The 19845-nt window shown below is 39.6% G+C and overlaps 1 protein-coding gene across 2 annotated transcripts in view; it reads right to left on the bottom strand.

The window, feature by feature from the left end:
• The window catches only part of BANK1 (B cell scaffold protein with ankyrin repeats 1), a 284727-nt gene that overhangs the window by 191247 nt on the left and 73635 nt on the right, over positions 1–19845 (bottom strand). For both annotated transcript variants that reach the window (XM_038401089.2, XM_043513193.1), the window contains exons 4-6: positions 9890–10035; positions 7484–7619; positions 3950–4092 (exon numbers count right to left, since the gene is read on the bottom strand). In XM_038401089.2, coding sequence (XP_038257017.1) covers positions 3950–4092; positions 7484–7619; positions 9890–10035 — 425 coding nt within the window. The remainder of the gene's footprint in view (positions 1–3949; positions 4093–7483; positions 7620–9889; positions 10036–19845) is intronic.

Genomic DNA, 19845 nt, shown 5'->3' with positions numbered 1-19845 from the left:
AGAACACACAGTAGGCAGGGAGAGGGGCTCAGACCCCTGCAGAGGGAAGAATTCAGAACTGGCAGTAGTCTCCCAACCAGTCATAAACCCCCAACTTCCTCTGCTACCCCTCATATTCTCCTCCCCCCTCACCTGAGCCCCCCAACCCCTCTTCTCTCCCCTAATACCCATTTCCATATAGGGCCCCATAATACACCCATCCCTCGCTGCAGATACAAACTCCTCTTCATTCTTTCTCTCCAATGAGAATTCACATGTGCAATTTATACTTTTCAAAAATAGTTTCAGCACCTTCTGAATATTCTGTTGTACTCAGATGATGGTTTATTTGGGTTTTTTTAAAGAAAAAAACCTTTTCAAAGTAAGATTTCTCCCAAATGCTTACAGTTCATTCTCAGATTTCTGCCCAGATTTCTTTAAAGTTGCATATTCAAAGAGGTGTTCAGTAGCTCATTCATCTCAATGAGATGTTCTCCAGTGAAAGGCTATTCAATGTGGATGAATACAGCCTATAACAATAGCCCTGAAATGTGTCAACTGATCCATTCATATAGTGGGTGTTCCCCCCCCCCCCGCCCCGGGCAGGAAGAGAATTTCTGATGTGTGTCCAGCATACCCCTTCTCAGATCCTATTCCAATATCAGCCACTTGTTCTTGGTGCATGCTGGAAGCTCCCTCCACAGTGGGGTGTGGTTCCCCACATCCTGTCACACACATGGGACAGGGACTATGGCTCAGTCACCAACAGGGGGAAGGGATTCTGAGCCCACATAAGGGCGGGCGGGGGAGCAGAGAAAGGGGCTCAGATCCCCAGATCCAGCCATACAGAGAAAGGGAAAATATGGGGCTGATGGGTGCTCCTGGGCTTCTCCTCCCGCTCTCCTGCCACTCCCATCTATCTCTGTCCCAGTGTCCCTCTCCATCACCTAAGTCCCCCAAACCCTCTCACCACCATTACCTCCCATCCCCATTTATCCCCCTTCCCTTGGTTCAGCCTCAAACCCTCTCATTCCTATTTTCCCGCACTCCTCCACACCTTAAAATACCTATTCCCTGCCAGTGAGCATGCACTTTAAATAAATAATAATAATTTTTTAAAAACCCTGACAGATCTTAGTAATAAGCCACCCACCCATTTCCAGATTTCTGCCCCAGCTAGGGCTCAAACTGACACTAGGTAGGGGGTCAGATTCAAAGAACCACAACTTTTCCCCTGGAGCTAACCAACTAGCATGAAACTTTGCTGGCTAACAATCCTGTTAACGCCTCTGTTTGCACGTGTTCAGTGAAATCTATTAGGAGTGAGAATTAGCACATGCGGCTTGCAGGAAGCCTAATTGCAGAAGCAAAATCTTTTTCAAATAAAGTTTTAATTTGATTTCCCATAAACGGCTGGTTGATGCCATGCACTCTATTGGGATAACCTTGAGCATTTGAGACGCTGGTCCAATAGTCTGAGCCCTGGATTGACTTTTATGTGTGAGCTAAAAAGGTTGTCAGAATCTCTAAAGTTTAAGAAAAGCTGTTTTTATTTTCATGGGACTTTATCTCAGGAATCCCTTGTTCAAATGTCCCCAAATTTGGACTGCTAACAGAACTCACATTCCCATACCAAAACTTCAAGAGTCAAGCTTTAAACAGAAACCTCATCTTACTCTTAACTATAACAAGACTGTTGATCTGCTGCTATAATAAGAGGTTAAAGGAATTGAAAATTGTGGGAAATAGCTTAGCTCGTGCAGTTACATTGCTCCATGGCTTGGTGTTCATCACTAAAAATAACACCACAAAATGGATTTCCCCTTACCATTCTTTCCCACAGAACTGCCATGATGCTGTGTAGATAGGGCCACTTAGCTGATTATAAAAAAGTCTCTTGGCAGTGACTTATGTTTCCTATACTAACCCAGAGCAAATAAAGCTAAATAGCCAGACCTACAGTAGCTCCAAATTTGTACCCCTATTTATTATTCAGGTGAGTAAAGGTTAGGAGATCATTAAAATATGCCTGGCATTCAAAACATTAGTAGTGTATTTATAGATTCATAGATACTAAGGTCAAAAGGGACCATTCTGATCATCTAGTTTGACCTCCTGCACAACGCAGGCCACAGAATCTCACCCACCCACTCCTACGAAAAACCTCACCTATATCTGAGCTATTGAAGTCCTCAAATCCTGGTTTAAAGACTTCAAGGAGCAGAGAAGCCTCCCTCAAGTGACCCGTGCCCCATGCTACAGAGGAAGGCAAAAAACCTCCAGGGCCTCTCCAATCTGCCCTGGAGGAAAATTCCTTCCCAACCCCAAATATGGCGATCAGCTAAACCCTGAGCATATTGGCAAGATTCACCAGCCAGATACTACAGAAAATTTTTTCCTGGGTAACTCAGATCCCATCCATCTAATATCCCATCTCAGGGGATTTGGCCTATTTACCCTGAATATTTAAAGATCAATTAATTAACAAAATCACATTATCCCATCATACCATCTCCTCCATAAACTTATCGAGTAGAATCTTAAAGCCAGATAGATCTTTTGCTCCCACTGCTTCCCTTGGAAGGCTATTCCAAAATGTGTATTTCCTAGTACACATACTGTTCTGCATGGAACATTTTTACAATTTGTATTTGAATATTATTTAAAATTGTATACGTCTTATTTACTGAATTTTAGTCACATTGTTAAGATGAGGGGCCAACCTAATGAACAAAAGAAGCTAATAACCTATAGACATTTAAGACAGACATGGTATTGCTAGCTCACTATTTTTTTTTTAACTCAGTCTGACACCCTCTCCTTTCAACAGAAAATTTTGTTAAATCCAGATCAAAGTCATTTTAGATGGCCTTTAATCTAGAGATTTAAGAATGATCAGATATTGTAAAGACTTTCCGAAGTGCACTGGCAGAATAAGCTAGACTTTATATTATTTTATTTTATTTTATTTTCCAAGAACAAAAGTGAATTGTATTTGGAAGAAATCTACCATTGTGTTTAAACAGAATACTAATAATTAAATATATCATTTTTTATTAATCCTTTTGTTATGCGTGTAATGCCTTAGGTGATAGATAAGGTATATTTTTCACAGGAGAATGAGACTTGTTTACGTTACACACAGACTTTTTTGTTGTTCTTCTTTCTTTGTCATTACAATATAGATGTATCAAATATGCTCAAACTATCAATCCTTGGACAAGTGATATTTCAGTTTCTGTCCATTCTAAAGACTGCTTTCTTTTCCTGTTGTTTTTTTACATGTTGCTGGTAAAGGAGACTTCATGCTGCAGTGGCTTTATACTGCAGTCTGCAGTGCTGAGTATGAAGTCCAGCTTCAAAGCAGGAATTCTTCTAAACACATGCAAATATGTGCATGGCAACCAGCAGATCTCATGAGTTATAACTGAATAGCTGTGTACAATCTGTATATGCATAGTAAGCTAATGTTTTCCATACACAGTATGCTTTCAGTTTTCAATACCAACCCAAAAGAAGGGATTTACTGCTGCTGGATATACTGTGGTCCAAATCTCTCTCGCCCTCCCTCCCCAATCCTGAAACACTGTGTGATTTAAGGACATTTTCCCTTGGTTTCAGAATAGATTTAGCAGTTTCCTTTTTGCTATTGATAGAAATTAATTATTATTATTTTCATCTAAGAGGCAGGGACATTAGTCTATGACTGTAAAGAATTATTCAAATTTATGTCATTGTGTAAACAATAAATAGCAAATAACACAACTAATAATAGCTCAATAGAGATCATTTGTTTTCACTTCTCTGATTTGTTTACAACTAGACATCTCAAAGATTGGCTTCTTTCCACTCTTGTTGATCCATTGCTCATTATTTTATCAAAATAGCCTTTATAGCACAGTATACGTTCTCTTATCTCATACTGGCACTTTTATGCTTTTTTATTAACTTAATGGAGATGTCAACTTACCTGACAAGCAAAAGCTATTGGATCAGCCACTTTTTTAAATATGCGTTCAATCTCCTCTACTGCTGTGCAGTATTCAATCTGTGTCATGGCCTTAATGACTCCCCCACAGTAGACATTTACATTTACAGGGCCAGCAGGAAAATCTTATAAAACACAAACAAAAACGGCAGCTGAAAACATTTTATAATGCCAGACAGGAGGTCTCAGGGAGTAAATAAAAGAACAGAGAAATATCACAAACACCATATAAAAGGTAACAAATAAGATTTTCATTTCACAGATGTTTCAGTGCAATAATTTTTAATCCAATCCTTCAGTTTAACACAAAAATGCAACAAAAATACATATCTGTAAATTGTTATAAAATATAGCTATGTATTGTTTCAAATTAGAAGAGAGATGAAAACAGAATGTTTCACATTTCAACCTTCCCTTTGATGGATTGATGCTCTATAATCAGCTGCCTTCTGCCTACGATTAAGTAAAGGTTCAGTCATTTATTACAAGTTACAGATTTACTATTCATCTTTTGAAACATTTTTCTTAATTGCAGACAAGCCTCTCAGAATTGGGTTTTGTAGAAATTACAGTTTAATTACTTCCATTCCAGTTGTTTATCTACTGAAAGCTGAGGAAGGAGGTATTTGTATAGTCTATTACTTTAGAACAACTTGCTCCATGTATGCAGCATGAGACCTCTTTATGAGTACATTTTATAATTCATTAGTATTCATTGTGCCATGAATCCTGCTGTACCTACCAGCAGCAGAACTAAAATTCTAGCTCTCCTCACAAAAGAATTAAAAATGGACAAACTTGAAGACAGAGAAGAAATGGAGAGTCAAAGAAACTCAGATTAATAGAAATCAGTATCTCAATTCACTTAAATGATAATAAGCACAGCTCATTTTACTTTCCTTTGTTAAAATTAAATCAGCTGGATTCTTGGTCCAAATGGGCATTCCTATACTTTAGTTATTCTAGGTTTTTCCCGGCGGGAGAGGGGGAGGGACAAATAACAAAGAAGCTAAATTAAACAATGATGGGAGGAAAATAGTGCTTCTGTTGGAATGCCAAACACTTTTTATTTACAACCTCTAACGGAACAAAAAACTGACCTTGGTTTGGGCCAAAAAGAAACTGAACATATTAGTTATGCTTTGTATTTTGTGTTTATGAATCTATACCCCTTATGGCTATCTGCCCTGGCCCAATAATGTCCCCAGAAGATATGCCTGGAGGAGCCCCCAAAATACAGTCAATGGGAATTTCAGTTTGTCTTTTCTGAAGGATGCCTCATCACCAAGATCCTACTCTGGCCAAGCACAGCCATTTCAGATCACCACCTACCTCCCCATGGAGCCATCCTGGTAATGAATAACTCTCAAGCATATGGATAATCAGGCAACTTGCAACCTCACCTTTGAGTGCCTCCATACTTGAATGGACTTCACAGAGAAGTGGACCCCAGAAGCTCTTGTTCTAATCCCAGCTGTCACTGACTTGCCATGTTTTCCTGATCAAATCACAGCTTGCTTGCCTCAGTTTCCATCTGTAACATGGGGATACTACTACTCATCTAACCTCACAATGGTGTCATAAGGATCAATTAGTGTCCATATAGCCCTTTGAATGCACCATACAAATGTTAAGTACAACTATTACTATCAAAGCCACCTATGATCCCCAGTGAGAGGGAGCCAGTGGTGGCTCCTTTAAGGGAAGAGGAATGAGGTCAGTGATGGTAATCAACTTCTTCCCTGCAAAGAGAGATGCAACCTCCCACAGGAGCTGATCTGAGAACTCTAGTACAAGAAATAGCTGCTGCTCCCATGGGAGTGAAGAGAAGCTGATGTTCAATTCTGTTACCTACAGATCACATACGCCTCAGAGGGAACAATGGGATTTGCTAGTGTTAGCATCCCCGAAAAATTAAGCCAGTTATTTAGGCCTTGTCTACACTACAAATTTTGTCAACAAATGTCAGCTTTCATTGACAAAACAAAGATGCCAAAATATGGTGTGACAGGGTCAGGCCAGATGGCTATAGGAGAGTAACAGAAGGTAGATATATTAGCCCCAGGCTAAGTAGGTCCCTTTTCCCTGGGTAAGGTAACAGAGAAGGTTCCAGAACAATCAGGAACCTTCTGGAGACAATTAAGACAGGCTGATTAGAACACCTGCAGCCAATCAAGAAGCTCTAGAATCAATTAAGGCACGCTAAACAGGGCACCTGGGTTTTTAAAAAGAGCTCACTTCAGTTTGTGGTGTGCGTGTGAGGATCTGGGAGCAAGAGGCACTAGGAGCTGAGAGTGAGAACACGGACTGTTGGAGGACTGAGGTGTAGAAGCATTATCAGACACCAGGAGGAAGGTCCTATGGTGAGGATAAAGAAGGTGTTGGGAGGAGGCCATGGGGAAGTAGCCCAGGGAGTTGTAGCTGTCGCACAGCTGTTCCAGGAGGCACTCTAGACAGCTGCATTCCACAGGGCCCTGGGCTGGAACCCAGAGTAGAGGGTGGGCCCGGGTTCCCCCCAAATCCTCCCAACTCCTGGTCAGACATAGGAGGAGTCAACCTGGACTGTGAATTCAGAAAAACAGCCAAGCTGAGGTCTGCCGTGAAGCTCCAAGGCGAGCAAATCCGCCAATAAGCGCAAGACCCACCAAGGTAGAGGAGGAACTTTGTCACAATGGATTTTAGGGCCTAACTTCAGGCGACCAAGTTTGAAAATTGTAGCTTAAAGTGTTTTCCTTCTAAATGATGTGATATTACCATGGTTTTTTAAAAATAAAATATTATATACTACCGTTTGGGAATTCACAGCATGGAACAGAGAGGCAAACTGAACCCTGAACTCCAAGCTGAATATTTCCATCACACCTCTAGTCCAATAACTGGGAGGGAGGTATGGCCATTCCCTCTGCATTCTGAAGCTCATACAATGAAAAATGTTGTTGTATGGTTTATCATGCTCTAGGCAAAATAAGAAAATAGAATAGCTAATATTATGGATAAAGTGATTGACAAAACCCAGAGAAACCAAGGGAGATTTAGTAACAGAGAAACGGGATGGATATGAAATCACAGCAAAGAAAGGAAATGTTCTCAGATGTCAGTAAGAATTATAGACAGGCATATGGGCAAAAAGAAAAAACAACTTCGCTGAATAAAATAAGAGACAAAACATCTTGTTAAATCTAATGCAGTAATAAGAATATTAGCTTTGCATTTTATAGCAGGAATTTATTAAGAATGTTAATCTGTGACTAATCAATGACATTTTAAAGCCTGCCACCTGCCACTTAACCACACAAAAACAACCCAATAAAATCCAGTTTCCCATAAATCACAAGCCCTTGTGTTGGTGTACTAATAAAAATAATAATGCTCTGTATGCAAAACCCATATACAGGAAACACTTACAAAATAATATTAGATTCTGATGGGAAGTGAAACTACTTATTGTAAGACAAGTGAAGAGAGTCCAGGACCAAAATTTTCTATTTATTTAAAGCTACAGCAATGTGCTCTTACCTAAAGCTTTCATGCATCTGACCTTCTGATTCCAAAACGCTGGCTGTGTCCTAATTCGTTGATTGTCTGTTATGAATTCAATTTCTACAGTTTCTGTTATTTCATCTCTCAAAAGAATGAATATTTCACCTGGGTTCTATAAAGTTAGAAATATGCTCCCATTAGCCTTTCACCAAATTAAACTGAAACCATAAAATGTAAATTATATGATTTAATGTAAGTTGCAAGAAAAGTTCTTTTACCAATAGCTTTATATCCTGAAATATTGTTATATAACAGCTGTGATGCTATTTCATTAAGTTCTCCTTTATGTTTCTCTAAGTAAAAAATTGACAGGATTATTGTAATAGTTTGAACTCTGTTTACTAAAACCATATATAATGAAATTCTTTTCACTGTAAGGCTAAGATCATATATTCACTTCCAGTCCACAAAGGGTGACATTCCCCTCATGCAGAGGACCCCTACACTACTTAAAACACACGTAAACACTCAGAATTGGATTCATGGGTAAGGAACTTAAGTGGTACAATGGTCTTCTGAGGACCCTCTGAGCAAGGGTGAATTTCAACATAGAGAACATTAGTGAGCTACAGTACGTGATGGGCCAAATTCAAAGGTGACCTAGGTGGTGTAAGCTGCATCTCAGAGATGGTATAAAACTGCATCTCAGTTTTAGGGGTAAGCTGGTGCATTTTAAATACTAAAGTCAGAATTATAATAAGGCAAGGAACTAACAAGAAGGTATACAATAAAATAAGCTGACTACTTTATCTTATGCCTTCCTGCACCCGCCCCTTATTTGTTCTCCATGCATTGCTCAACCTTCTCTGTATACAAGTGACACCAGTTTATACTCACTCATGCTGACTCCCACTGTCATACTGGTCTGTAATGCTGCACTGTTCAACATCTTTAAACCTGGCCCACTGATCTGTGGCAAATTTATATATTTTCACTGGGAAAATATACACACATGCTAGTGTTCTTTGAAGAACAGAACAAGAGTCAGAACAATCATTCACTATGAACAATTCACTGAGCTATATTTGCCACCCTTCAGATCAGCTAAAACTGAACTAAATTTCACCCTTAATCTCTTTGTTAGTCCTTCAAAACAAAATTTATACCCTTATATCACCACATAATCTCCCTTCTGAATGTGATGGGGTGATCCGTGCATGAAAGGACCCTTCAGAACAGCAGTCTGGGGGCAGGGGGATAATCTAGGCCCTTGTTATTCTTATCTTTTTAACCAGAAAGATTTCCCAAAAGTCAAAAGAGAGTGTATTTGTTTCACTGTTTAGAGAAGCAGTTTAATACTTTCTAGCGTTCCCAAAATAATAATTTCCTAATTTATATTATGGAAAGGTCCTATAAAACTTAACAGACAATGACAACTCTTCCAAAAAAAACTGGAACTAACCTAGAAGATTCTATAAAAGGGATATTCATTATTAAATTCAATGTGTTGGGTTAAAATTCTATTGCAAGTTTCTACTGTTTAGAATAATACTCTCAATCTTCATAATGGGGCTTTCCAGTGAGGAAAAACAGTATTTCTCAGAAGTACACATTTTAAAGCACACTAACTGTAATTCTTTATTCAATTCTATAGGTTTTGGCGTAATTTATGTAGAGCCCTATTGGTTTCATCAGTGCTGATTACTGAAAGAGTTTTCCAAAATAGTTTTAAGCTAAATATGTTCTACATGCATGTCTTTCATCTGATTTTCACCTGTAATCAGTAATCTAGGATTCTCTGAACCACTGCTACTCAGTGGCATGGAATAGCCTATTTGTAACAAAGCAGCCAAAACTGTGCAACATTCCTTCCACTTCTCTGCCATGCCGTTATTCACCTGATTCTTCAGCCCTCACATGACTGTGGCCATTTACTTGTCTAAGGGCTACAGGGTTGGGGTTCAGATGTTGCACTCTTTATACAGTTTTCATGCTTTTGTGTTTTCTCACATACAGTGTTTTTTAAAAATGAGTATTCATATGTTTGTGTACACACACACACACACACACACACACACGTCTACCACCCCAAACCTGATTCTTACTGAGAGGCAATTAATAACTTTTGAAAGTTCCTGACTACAATTTTCCTTTACATTGCAATGAAACATGTTGAAGCGGAATTATATCTGACCCAATCTGCCAAACAATTTTTAATAGAAGTAAAATCCTGCAACAATTGTCCCAAATCCATATTAGTTTGCAGATGTTTGTATTGGATGTGACACACAGGCAGCATAACTCCCACTGCAGGTAAACTCTCATTTGTGCTCCAGAGTAATAATCTGCCCCACAGAACTGACATGCTATGAAGGAGCTTGTAGCAGGGCAGGGCAGAAGAGTGATATTTATCCCTAACTTTTTAGCATTGAAAGGTCTTACCTCACAGGATATCCTTTCTGGAAGCACCAGTACTGATGGTCTTTCCAACATTTCAGAAACGACTTCAGTTTCCAAACTCACATCTGTTTTCACTGATACTCCTCCTTCATACAAATGCAAGTTAACTTCAGAGTTATCTTGGTAATCTGAAAGATATAATATTGAGTGAAATGTATTGTTAGTCATCCTACACAAATAAAACATGATGGGCTGAAAACTGCTAGACAATGATTATTTACAAAATGCTACTGATGTACGTGGCATTTTGTGAAGAAATAAAAGAAAGTAGATGAAATCCTGGCCCCATTGAAGTCAATGGATTTCATCCAGTGTCCTTGTCCAAAAGATCCCACAACCCATATTCATCTCGATAGTCTTTGCTTGCATAAAAAGTCCCACCGAGGTCAAACGTATTTGGCTTTGTCTACAATGGGGATTTGCCACCAGTGTAGTTGCAACAGCAAACCACAGTCTATGCAGAGTAAACTGAGATAAGCAATGATTTTCATCACTGCAGCTTATCCTTGTTTCAAACAGGGCTAAACTTTACTGATGCAAATGCCACCCAACTGACTCAACAGGTAGGAAACTTTATAGGAGCTGCTGGGGGCAGACAGCTGCTGGGAAAGGGCTGGGGGAGGGGACACATACCAGAACACAAAAGGTGGGCCCTTTCTCCTTCAGGGTTTCTCTGCCTTCCATTGGCCAGTCAGAGAGAGATGGGAGGTAATTGGCCCCTTTCTTCCCCCCACCTCATTAATTTAAACCTTTGCCTAGCTATCTACCCTCTTCCTCTGTAGTTTTAGGATACAAGCCGTGTATTTCAGGATGTTATGGGTCTAACCAATTATCTCTTTTGGGAGGTTAGGAAGGAACTTTTCCCATTGGTGCCAAATTGTGAGGGGCATATTGAGTTTTTTCTACCTTCCTTACAGCCCCATGGAGACAGTTGTGTTAAATAGCAGTAGGACTTAGAAATAAATATTAGTAACTTGTGTGACTGTTTAGTTTGTCATAACTTGTGGCTGGTGTCCAGTGTGGATAAAAAGGCCAAAATGGCCAGGTACCTGAAGTAAGAGACCTGGGATTTCTTTGGTAGACTTGTGCTTCTGGGAGAAGGGGAGACCTGAAGTCTTTGCAGACTGAGGTCCCTCTTTTGGTTCTGTCCCCATTTGAGTGGGGAGGGTGAGAAGATACACCAGAGTGAGCTGAATCCTAGGGATAGGCTGAGGTTAGTCTACTCTGAGTTATGCGTTTTATGGTGGGAGCCCTGTAACCCTCGCATTGGACCCATTTAAATATCTGGTACACGTGAGTCAGGAGAAACAGGGAAGATGACACTGGAGTTGTGTTCAGCCATTAAATCCACCTCTGTGCCTGTTCTCATTCACCTGTGTGTCCTGACCAACTGCAGCGTTGTCTGACTACACTAGGGGTTTGCCTCAGGGCAGCTATACTAGTGAGCTGCTACCAATGGATCTAACCAGGGCAAATCCCTGGCATACACAAAGATCTTTGCCATAAATATGTAGTGGATGTAATGAGCAGCATGAGTTCCTTCATCTGTCATTCACATCTAACAAGATGGACTCACAGCAAACTAAACATATACACTATCTGTGCATGATGATATTCTGATTTTAAAATAAGATACCATCCCATTTAGTTTGTGTGCAATTTACAGTGATGGGTTTCTTCTTTATTCCACAATACTAGTATGGCCGGAAGAGCTGTAGCCTGAGCCCTTCATCCCATCTCAGAATTTTAATGTGAAAACATAAAAGAATTGGCAATTGCCTCTCCAGAACTGTGTTTTAGAAAAAGCCGTTCTTCACACCTGCTACTTCTCAACTTTATCATTATTACTCCATTCTACTGACTAGCTCTAACATAGTACAAAATGTTACACAGTCTCACCACCTCATCTCCCAGGACAGCAGCACATTCGTAGTGATACAGGATTATACAATATTCTGCAGCACATTTAATGTAGTCTAATGATATTTCAGACTTCTCATCAGCCAGTCAGGATTCTGTGAGCAGTCAGAGGACCGGAGCATTTTGTATTACTGTAAATTATGGAACACTCAGTCAATTATAGTCAAGAACACAGACAACACTGAGGTGCAAACTCGTGATGGGCAGACCTTGACATTTTGGGAATTTGTTTTTTTTCAGATAAGCCCTAAAGGGGTCTGATCGGGTGTCCTCCTCACACTTGCCCAGAAAGAGTTAAGGCAGGCCAGAAAGTCCAGTTAGCCTGTGACCATGATTGCTGGGGAGGGACCACGCTGAGATTGCTCAATCAGGGCAAACTGCAAAGAATGGGGCAGACAATACCCAGCACTGGTGGCCTGTTCTAATAATTAGATTCACCAAGCTAGCAACAAAACAGCTTCTGTAATTCCTCTCTGGTTACCAAGAAGCCCCAAAATAGTCTCCCTTAACTAATCCAGTCTTGGACTCCTACCCAGACAGCCAAATCAAATATGATGAGGCTTACTAAAATATTATTCACCATAAAGTTCTACCAATTCCAAAAGATCGGACACATTACCCACCAGGTCAATGAATATTTCCGATTTTACTCAAGCACACACATACAGCCAATTCTTATTAACTAATCTAAGATTTATTAAAGAGAAAAGAAAGAGAGTACTGTGAATAAATATCATTATACATACAGATAAGAATAAAGTTCTTGAGTCAGTTTCACATCGTAAAGCCCTACTACTGCTATATAAATGCCAGTGTTGAGAGAAGCCAAAATAATTGCTTTCAAAGTAGGAGACATTGAGCCTGTGACAACATTGCAATTATTTTGTAATTATTATGCAGTTTTAGCTCAAATATTGGTCCTCACCATAGGCAAAATCTGCCCCCCTCTCTCCTCACACAAATTGTGTAGCCAGACTTGCATACAGAGACTTCCATGGGAAACGGGAAGTCCTCCCACCGTGCCACAAACTGCTGCTACTGCAACCCTGTGGATGCAGAAGCTTTTGCTACTGCTGTGCCCCTGCTTGATAAGGAGTGATGACCAGTGGATATACATAATTTCAGATCCACAAACCCAGCTCCGGCTCCTCCCCTGACCTACCCTTTTCCCATCCTCCACAGCCTGTATGGGATGCAAGACCTCGTCAAGGACTTTCCAAATCAAGCTCCTCAAACTTCTGCACAATGAATTTCATTGCAAGCAGGCATGTGTTTGGTTACAAAAACAGGTGCAGGATTTTCCCTGTATCCTAAATGACCCAGAGAATTCTGACTGACACAGTGAACAGATAGTCATAAGACAGCTTGTGCACATGTTACCATTGTGTAAAAAAATACTGTACATTTATTATCAAGTCAGATTGTAGCTGACGAATTTTATTATTAATATAAACTTTTGTCATACAAGAACTAATCAATATGGAGCTTAAAGGTGTGAAGGAATGTGGCAAGCTGTCTACTCTTTGGTGACCAGCTGTCCCGATTTTATAGGGACAGTCCTAATTTTTGGGTCTTTTTCTTATATCGTCTCCTATTAACTCCCACTCCCTGTCCCAATTTTTCACACTTGCTGTTTGGTCACCCTATCTACTCTAGAGCCTCTAACATTGCTGACTGCTATTGGAAATATCCCTAACCTAATGAATATCAGAGAGAGATACTGGGAAAGTCTATAGAAAGAAGGTTCAATTACAAAGAGACAGAGCTGGTTATTATCAGTATATGAAGAAAATTGTAGACCAAAATTTGTCCATTTACACAGTGAATAGTAGGGGTGAGAAAGTAAAATCCCTTGGAAGTAGATCCCTTACTGTTCATCTCAATAAAGTAGAACCTCAGAATTACCAACACCTCAGGAATGGAGGTTGTTCATAACTCTGAAATGTTTGTAACTCTGAAAAAACATTATGGTTGTTCTTTAAAAAGTTTACAACTGAACATTGATTTAATATAGCTTTGAAACTTTACTATACAGAAGAAAAATGCTGCTTTCCCTTTATTTTTTTAGTCGTATACATTTAACACAGTACTGTACTGTATTTGCTTTTTTTTTTTGGTCTCTGCTGCTGCCTGATTGTGTACTTCCAGTTACAAATGAAGCATGTGGTCGACTGGTCAGTTTGTAACTCTGGTGTTCGTAACTCTGAGGTTCTACTGTATTTTATTCTTGTCATGGTGAGCTGATAACACATACTCTACAGTCACCTTCAGATTTAGATCAAGACATTCTGATACTCATTTCCCACTCAAACAATGCAAAATTTCTGGTGATGTTAATTCACCTATTTTTATTTTTATTTTAAACTGAAAAAGCATTTTCACTGACCAAAACAAGCACATTTCAAAAATACATTGACTGCATAATATAAAGAAGCTAACTGTGCAAACATACGAAAGATCATGCCAGTTTTACTAGTCAGTCATTTGATTTACCAGTGTCCCACAACCTTCTTTTCAGGAAGATCTTCTTCCAGGAGATCTTCAATGATCTAAAACTCAAAAAAGAGTCCTACAAAAAGTGGAAACTCAGTCAAATTACAAAGGATGAATAAAAAAAAATAACACAAGTATGTAGCTACAGAATTAGAAAAGCCAAGGCACAAAATGAGCTCAAACTAGATAGGGACATAAAATGTAACAAGAAAACATTCTACAAATACATTAGAAGCAAGAAGATGACCAAGGACAGAGTAGGCACATTACTCAATGAAGGGTGAAAGACAATAACAGAAAATGTGGAAATGGCAGAGGTGCTTAATGACTTTGTTTTGGTTTTCACCAAGAAGGTTGGTGGCGATTGGACATCTAACATAGTTAATGCCAGTGAAAATGAGGTAGGATCAGAGTCTGAAATAGGGAAAGAACAAGTCAAAAATTACTTAGACAAGTTAGATGTCTTCAAATCACAGGGCCATTAGCAATTATCTTTGAAAAGTCATGGAAGACAGGAGACATTCTAGAAGACTGGAAAAGGGCAAATATACTGCCCATTTATAAAAAGGAAATAAGGACAACCCGAAGAATTACAGACCAGTCAGCTTAACTTCTGTACCTGGAAAGGCAATGGAGCAAATAATTAAGAAATCAATTTGCAAACACCTAGAAGATAATGAGGTGATAAGTAACAGTCAGCATGGATTTGTCAAGAACAAATTGTGTCAATCCCACCGGATAGCTTTCTTAGACAGGGTAACAAGCCTTGTGGATGGGGGAAAGCAGTAGATGTGGTATATCTTGACTTTAATAAGGCTTTTGATACTGTCTTGCATGACCTTCCCATAAACAAACTAGAGAAATACAACCTAGATGGAGCTACTATAAGGTGGGTACATAATTGGTTGGAAAATCATTCCCAGAGAGTAGTTATCAGTGGTTCACAGTCATGCTGGAAGGGCATAACGAGTGGGGTCCCGCAGGGATCGGTCCTGGGTCTGGTTCTGTTCAGTATCTTCATCAATGATTTAGATAATGGCATAGAGAGTACACTTACAAAGTTTGCAGATGATACCAAGCTGGGAGTTGTTGCAAGTGCTTTGGAGGATAGGATTAAAATTCAAAATGATCTGGACAATGTGGAGAAATGGTCTCATGTAAATAGGATGAAATTCAATAAGGACAAATGCAAAGTACTCCAAATAGGAAAGAACAATCAGTTGCACACATACAAAATGGGAAATGACTGCCTAGGAAGGAGTACTGCAGAAATGGATCTGGGGGTCATAGTGGATCACAAGCAAAATATGAGTCAATGGTGTAACGCTGGTGCAAAAAAAGGAAACATCATTCTGGGGTGTATTAGCAGGAGTATTGTAAGCAAGACACAAGAAGTAAGTCTTCCGTTCTCTTCGCACTGATTAGGCCTCAACTGGAGTATTGTGTCCAGTTCTGGGCACCACATTTCAGGAAAGATGTGAACAAATTGGAGAAAGTTCAGAGAAGAGAAACAAAAATTATTAAAGGTCTATAAAACATGACCTATGAGGAAAGATTGAAAAAATTGGGTTTGTTTAGTCTGGAGAAGAGAAGAATGAGAAGGTACATGATAACTGTTTTCAAGTACATAAAAGGTTTTTACAAGGAAGAGGGAGACAAATTGTTCTTCTTAACTCTGAGGATAGGACAAGAAGTAATGGGCTTAAATTGCAGCAGGAGTGATTTAGGTTGGACATTAGGAAAAACTTCCTGTCAGAGTGATTAAGCACTGGAATAAATTGCCTAGGGAGGTTGAGGAATCTTCATCATTGGGGATTTTTAAGAGCAGGTTGGACAAACACCTCTCAGGGATGGTCTAGATAATACTTAGTCCTGCCTTGAGTGCAGGGGACTGGACTAGATGACCTCTTGAGGTCCGTTCCAGTTCAATGATTCTATGATACCTGAAGTGTCCCTGATTTTTCATGTTATCAATCAAAATGTTTGATTTTTGTATATTACATAATGTCTGCTTAAGACATATCGCTATATGCGAAATAGAATTTGCTCTGAGTTTACCAGGAACAAACAAGACAGCGAATGACCATTCAGTGTGATGAACAGTCTTTGGAGTGATGTCAAATGAACACAGATGCTATCATAGAATATCAGGTTGGAAGGGACCTCAGGAGATCATCTAGTCCATCTAGCTCAAAGCAGGACCAATCCCAATTTTTGCCCCAGATCCCTAAATGGCCCCCTCAAGGACTGAGCTCACAACACTGGGTTTAGCAAGCCAATACTCAAACCACTGAGCTATCCCTCCCCCTATGAAGAGCTAGCAAACAAACAGGGGACTTTAGTAGGGGAGTTCAGAGAGGGATTGTGAAAGCCACATACACCTAATAAATATTCTCTAAACTTCGGCCAGTAACACCCCGACACACACACTCCCTGTGCAAAAAACACCACACACACTACACACATTACCCTGCAAGAGTAAAACTAATACAGGTGGAAGTCCAGCAGCATACTGGGGGTTATCCATCTTATTGCACTGAATGCAACATGCATGATTATCTGTATTGTGGGCAGGTGCTATATGTGTGCATTCGGCGCAAGTCGCACATGGCCCTCAGAGACCATGTACGGGGGTCTCAAGACCAGAGTGACTGAACTGGAGGAGTTCACGGACACAGTAGAGCAATCCCACCCCCAGGCTGACAGCCTCTGTGCTGATGTGGAGGATGAGAGTCTTAGGAAGGAAAACATAAAGCTGGAGAAGACAGAAAAGATCCTATATTTGGGACCCTGCTTCCAGATGATCTCAAGGTATCCTCTCTCACTGAGGATACCTCTCCCTTGGAGAGGTCGCTCGTATTAGGTAGATAGGTAATAGTAATGGTGATTGAATTAATAGAAATATAGATAGTTGGGTTTGTGATTACGGAGAGAACCGTATAGTGAATTGCCTGCTGTGTGTGACGGCTGAGAGCCTCTCGAGACATCTGTGCAGTGCTGAGGAAGAGCCAGTGGTCGTGGTTCAGTGACATAGGGAAAGGTAGAGAGAGATCCTGGAGGCCAAATTTAGGCTGCTAGACAGCTGACTGAAGTCCAGGACCTCCATGGTGGCATTCTCTGAAATGCTTCCCATTCCTCAAGTAGGGCCAGTTAGGCAGGCAGAACTGTAGAGTCTCAATGCATGGATGAGATGATGGTGTTCAGAGGAAAGATTAAGGTTTATTACGAACTGGAGAATGTTTTTTTAAAGCAATCCTGGCAATTATAGGCTAGTAAGCCTTCTCCTGTACCAAGCAAAGTAGTTGCAACTATAGTAAAGAATAGAATTATCAGACACACAGATGAACACAGTGTATTTGGGAAGAGTCAACATGGCTTTTGTAAAGGGAAATCATGCCTCACCAATCTATTAGAATTATGGGGGGGGGTCAACAAACACGTGAACAAGGATGATCCAGTGTAACTGGATTTTCAGAAAGCCTTTGACAAGGTCCCTCACCAAAGGCTCTTAAACAAACTAAATAGTCATGGGATAAGAGGGAAGGTCCTCTCATGGATCAGTAAATAGTTAAAAGATAGGAAACAAAGGGTCAGAATAAATAGTTAGTTTTCACAGTGGAGAGAGGTAAATAGTGGGGTCCCCCAAAGATTTCTACTGGGATCAGCGTTATTCAACATTTGTAAGTGATCTAGGAAAAAGGGGTAAACAGTGAGGTGACAATGTTTGCAAATGACTCAAAATAAAGCAGTCAGCTTTGGACTTGGCTAACAGTTAAAGGAATTTCACAAAACTGACCAGTCACCCATCAAAATGGTAGATGAAACTGAAGGTTGATAAATGCAAAGTACTACACATTGGAAAACATAATCCCAACTAAACATACATAATGATGGGGTTTAAATTAGCTGTTACTACTCAAGAAAGAAATCTTGGAGTCATTGTGGATAGTTCTCTGAAAACATCCACTCAATGTGCAGCAGCAGTCAAAAAAGCGAACAATGTTAGGGACCATTAGGAAAGGGATAGATAAGACAGATAATATCATAATGCCACAATATAAATCAATGGTATGCCCACACCTGGAATACTGCATGCAATTCAGTAGTTGACCCATCTCAAAAAAGAAATATTAGAATAGGGAAAAAGTACAGAGAACCAAAATGATTAAGGGTATAGAACAGCTTTCATGTGAGGAGAGATTAGAAAGACTGGCACTGATCATTTTAGAAAAGAGACAACTAAGGGGGAATATGATAAAGGTCTACATATCAGGAATGGTGTGGAGAAAGTGAGTAAGAAAGGATTATTTACCCTTATACGTAACACACGAACTAGGTGTCACCCAACGAAATTAATAGGCAGGAAGTTCAAAACAAACAAAAGGAAGTACTTCTTCACACAACACACAGCCAATCTGTAGAACTTGTTGCCATGGGATGTTGTGAAGATCAATAGTATAAATGGGTTCAAAACAGAATTAGATAAATTCATGGAGAATAGGTCCGTCAACAACTCTTAGTAAAAGTGGTCAGGGACAAAACTCCATGTTCTGGGTGTCCCTAAATTTCTAACTACCAGAAGCTGGGACTGGAAGACAGGGAATGGATCACTTGATGATTACCCTGCTCTGTTCATTCCTTCTGAAGCATCTGGCACCAGCCACTGTCAGAAGGCAGGATACTGAGCTAGATGGACTATTGGTCTGACCCAATATGGCCATTCTTATGTTCTTACGACTCTTTGTCATAATGAATGGTAGTGTCACATGTCTAGTGTCTCATGATAAACCCATTAAAACAAATTTTTAGAAGATATTCTCCACTCTGAGCAATATGCATATGTCACTTTAGGTTAGAAACTGGCAGCACTGACAAGAGAACAAGTACTTTTTTATTTTATATGTGTATTTCACAACTCTAAAAAATGCTGCCATAAAACTGTCCTTTCTATTGTGAAAATATTATCACCTTAAAAAAACACTGATTAGAAAATAAATGTCATTTAGATGTTGTACCTAGTTATAAAGGTTTCAAAGAGAGAGGTAATGAGCTCACATAAATGACTCTGAGTCAGTGTTTTATTAAATCTCAAGATACCTAGCAGCAAAGAAAGAATGGATATAGAAATTTATGTAATACCTTCAGTTAATGTATCATTATGAACTAGATCTCATTATATACTTTTTCATATTACTTCCAAAAAGTGATCATTTATCAATCCAAAGGTGTTAGCAAGTTCAGCCAACCATTCTGTACACACATGAATAGCTAAAGAAAAAGTGTGACAGTACAAGAGCTCAACACCTTTGAAAATTATTCACTAAGAGGTTTTAAAGTAATGAAGACCCATCTAAAGACAAACGTGGTAAGATATAGGGTATGAAATAAAGCTGTATTTTAAAGAATCCCTATTGAGGTTATAGGGACAAACCATCCCGAAGTGTAGAAAGAATAGTCAATATGGCAGGTGACCAGCTTGGCTTAACAGTGAAATCCTTGCTGATCTTAAACACAAAAAAGAAGCT

Source organism: Dermochelys coriacea, chromosome 4 (assembly GCF_009764565.3).
Source record: "Dermochelys coriacea isolate rDerCor1 chromosome 4, rDerCor1.pri.v4, whole genome shotgun sequence".
NCBI lineage: Eukaryota > Metazoa > Chordata > Testudines > Dermochelyidae > Dermochelys > Dermochelys coriacea.
This window is presented reverse-complemented; position numbering and strand designations above follow the sequence as displayed.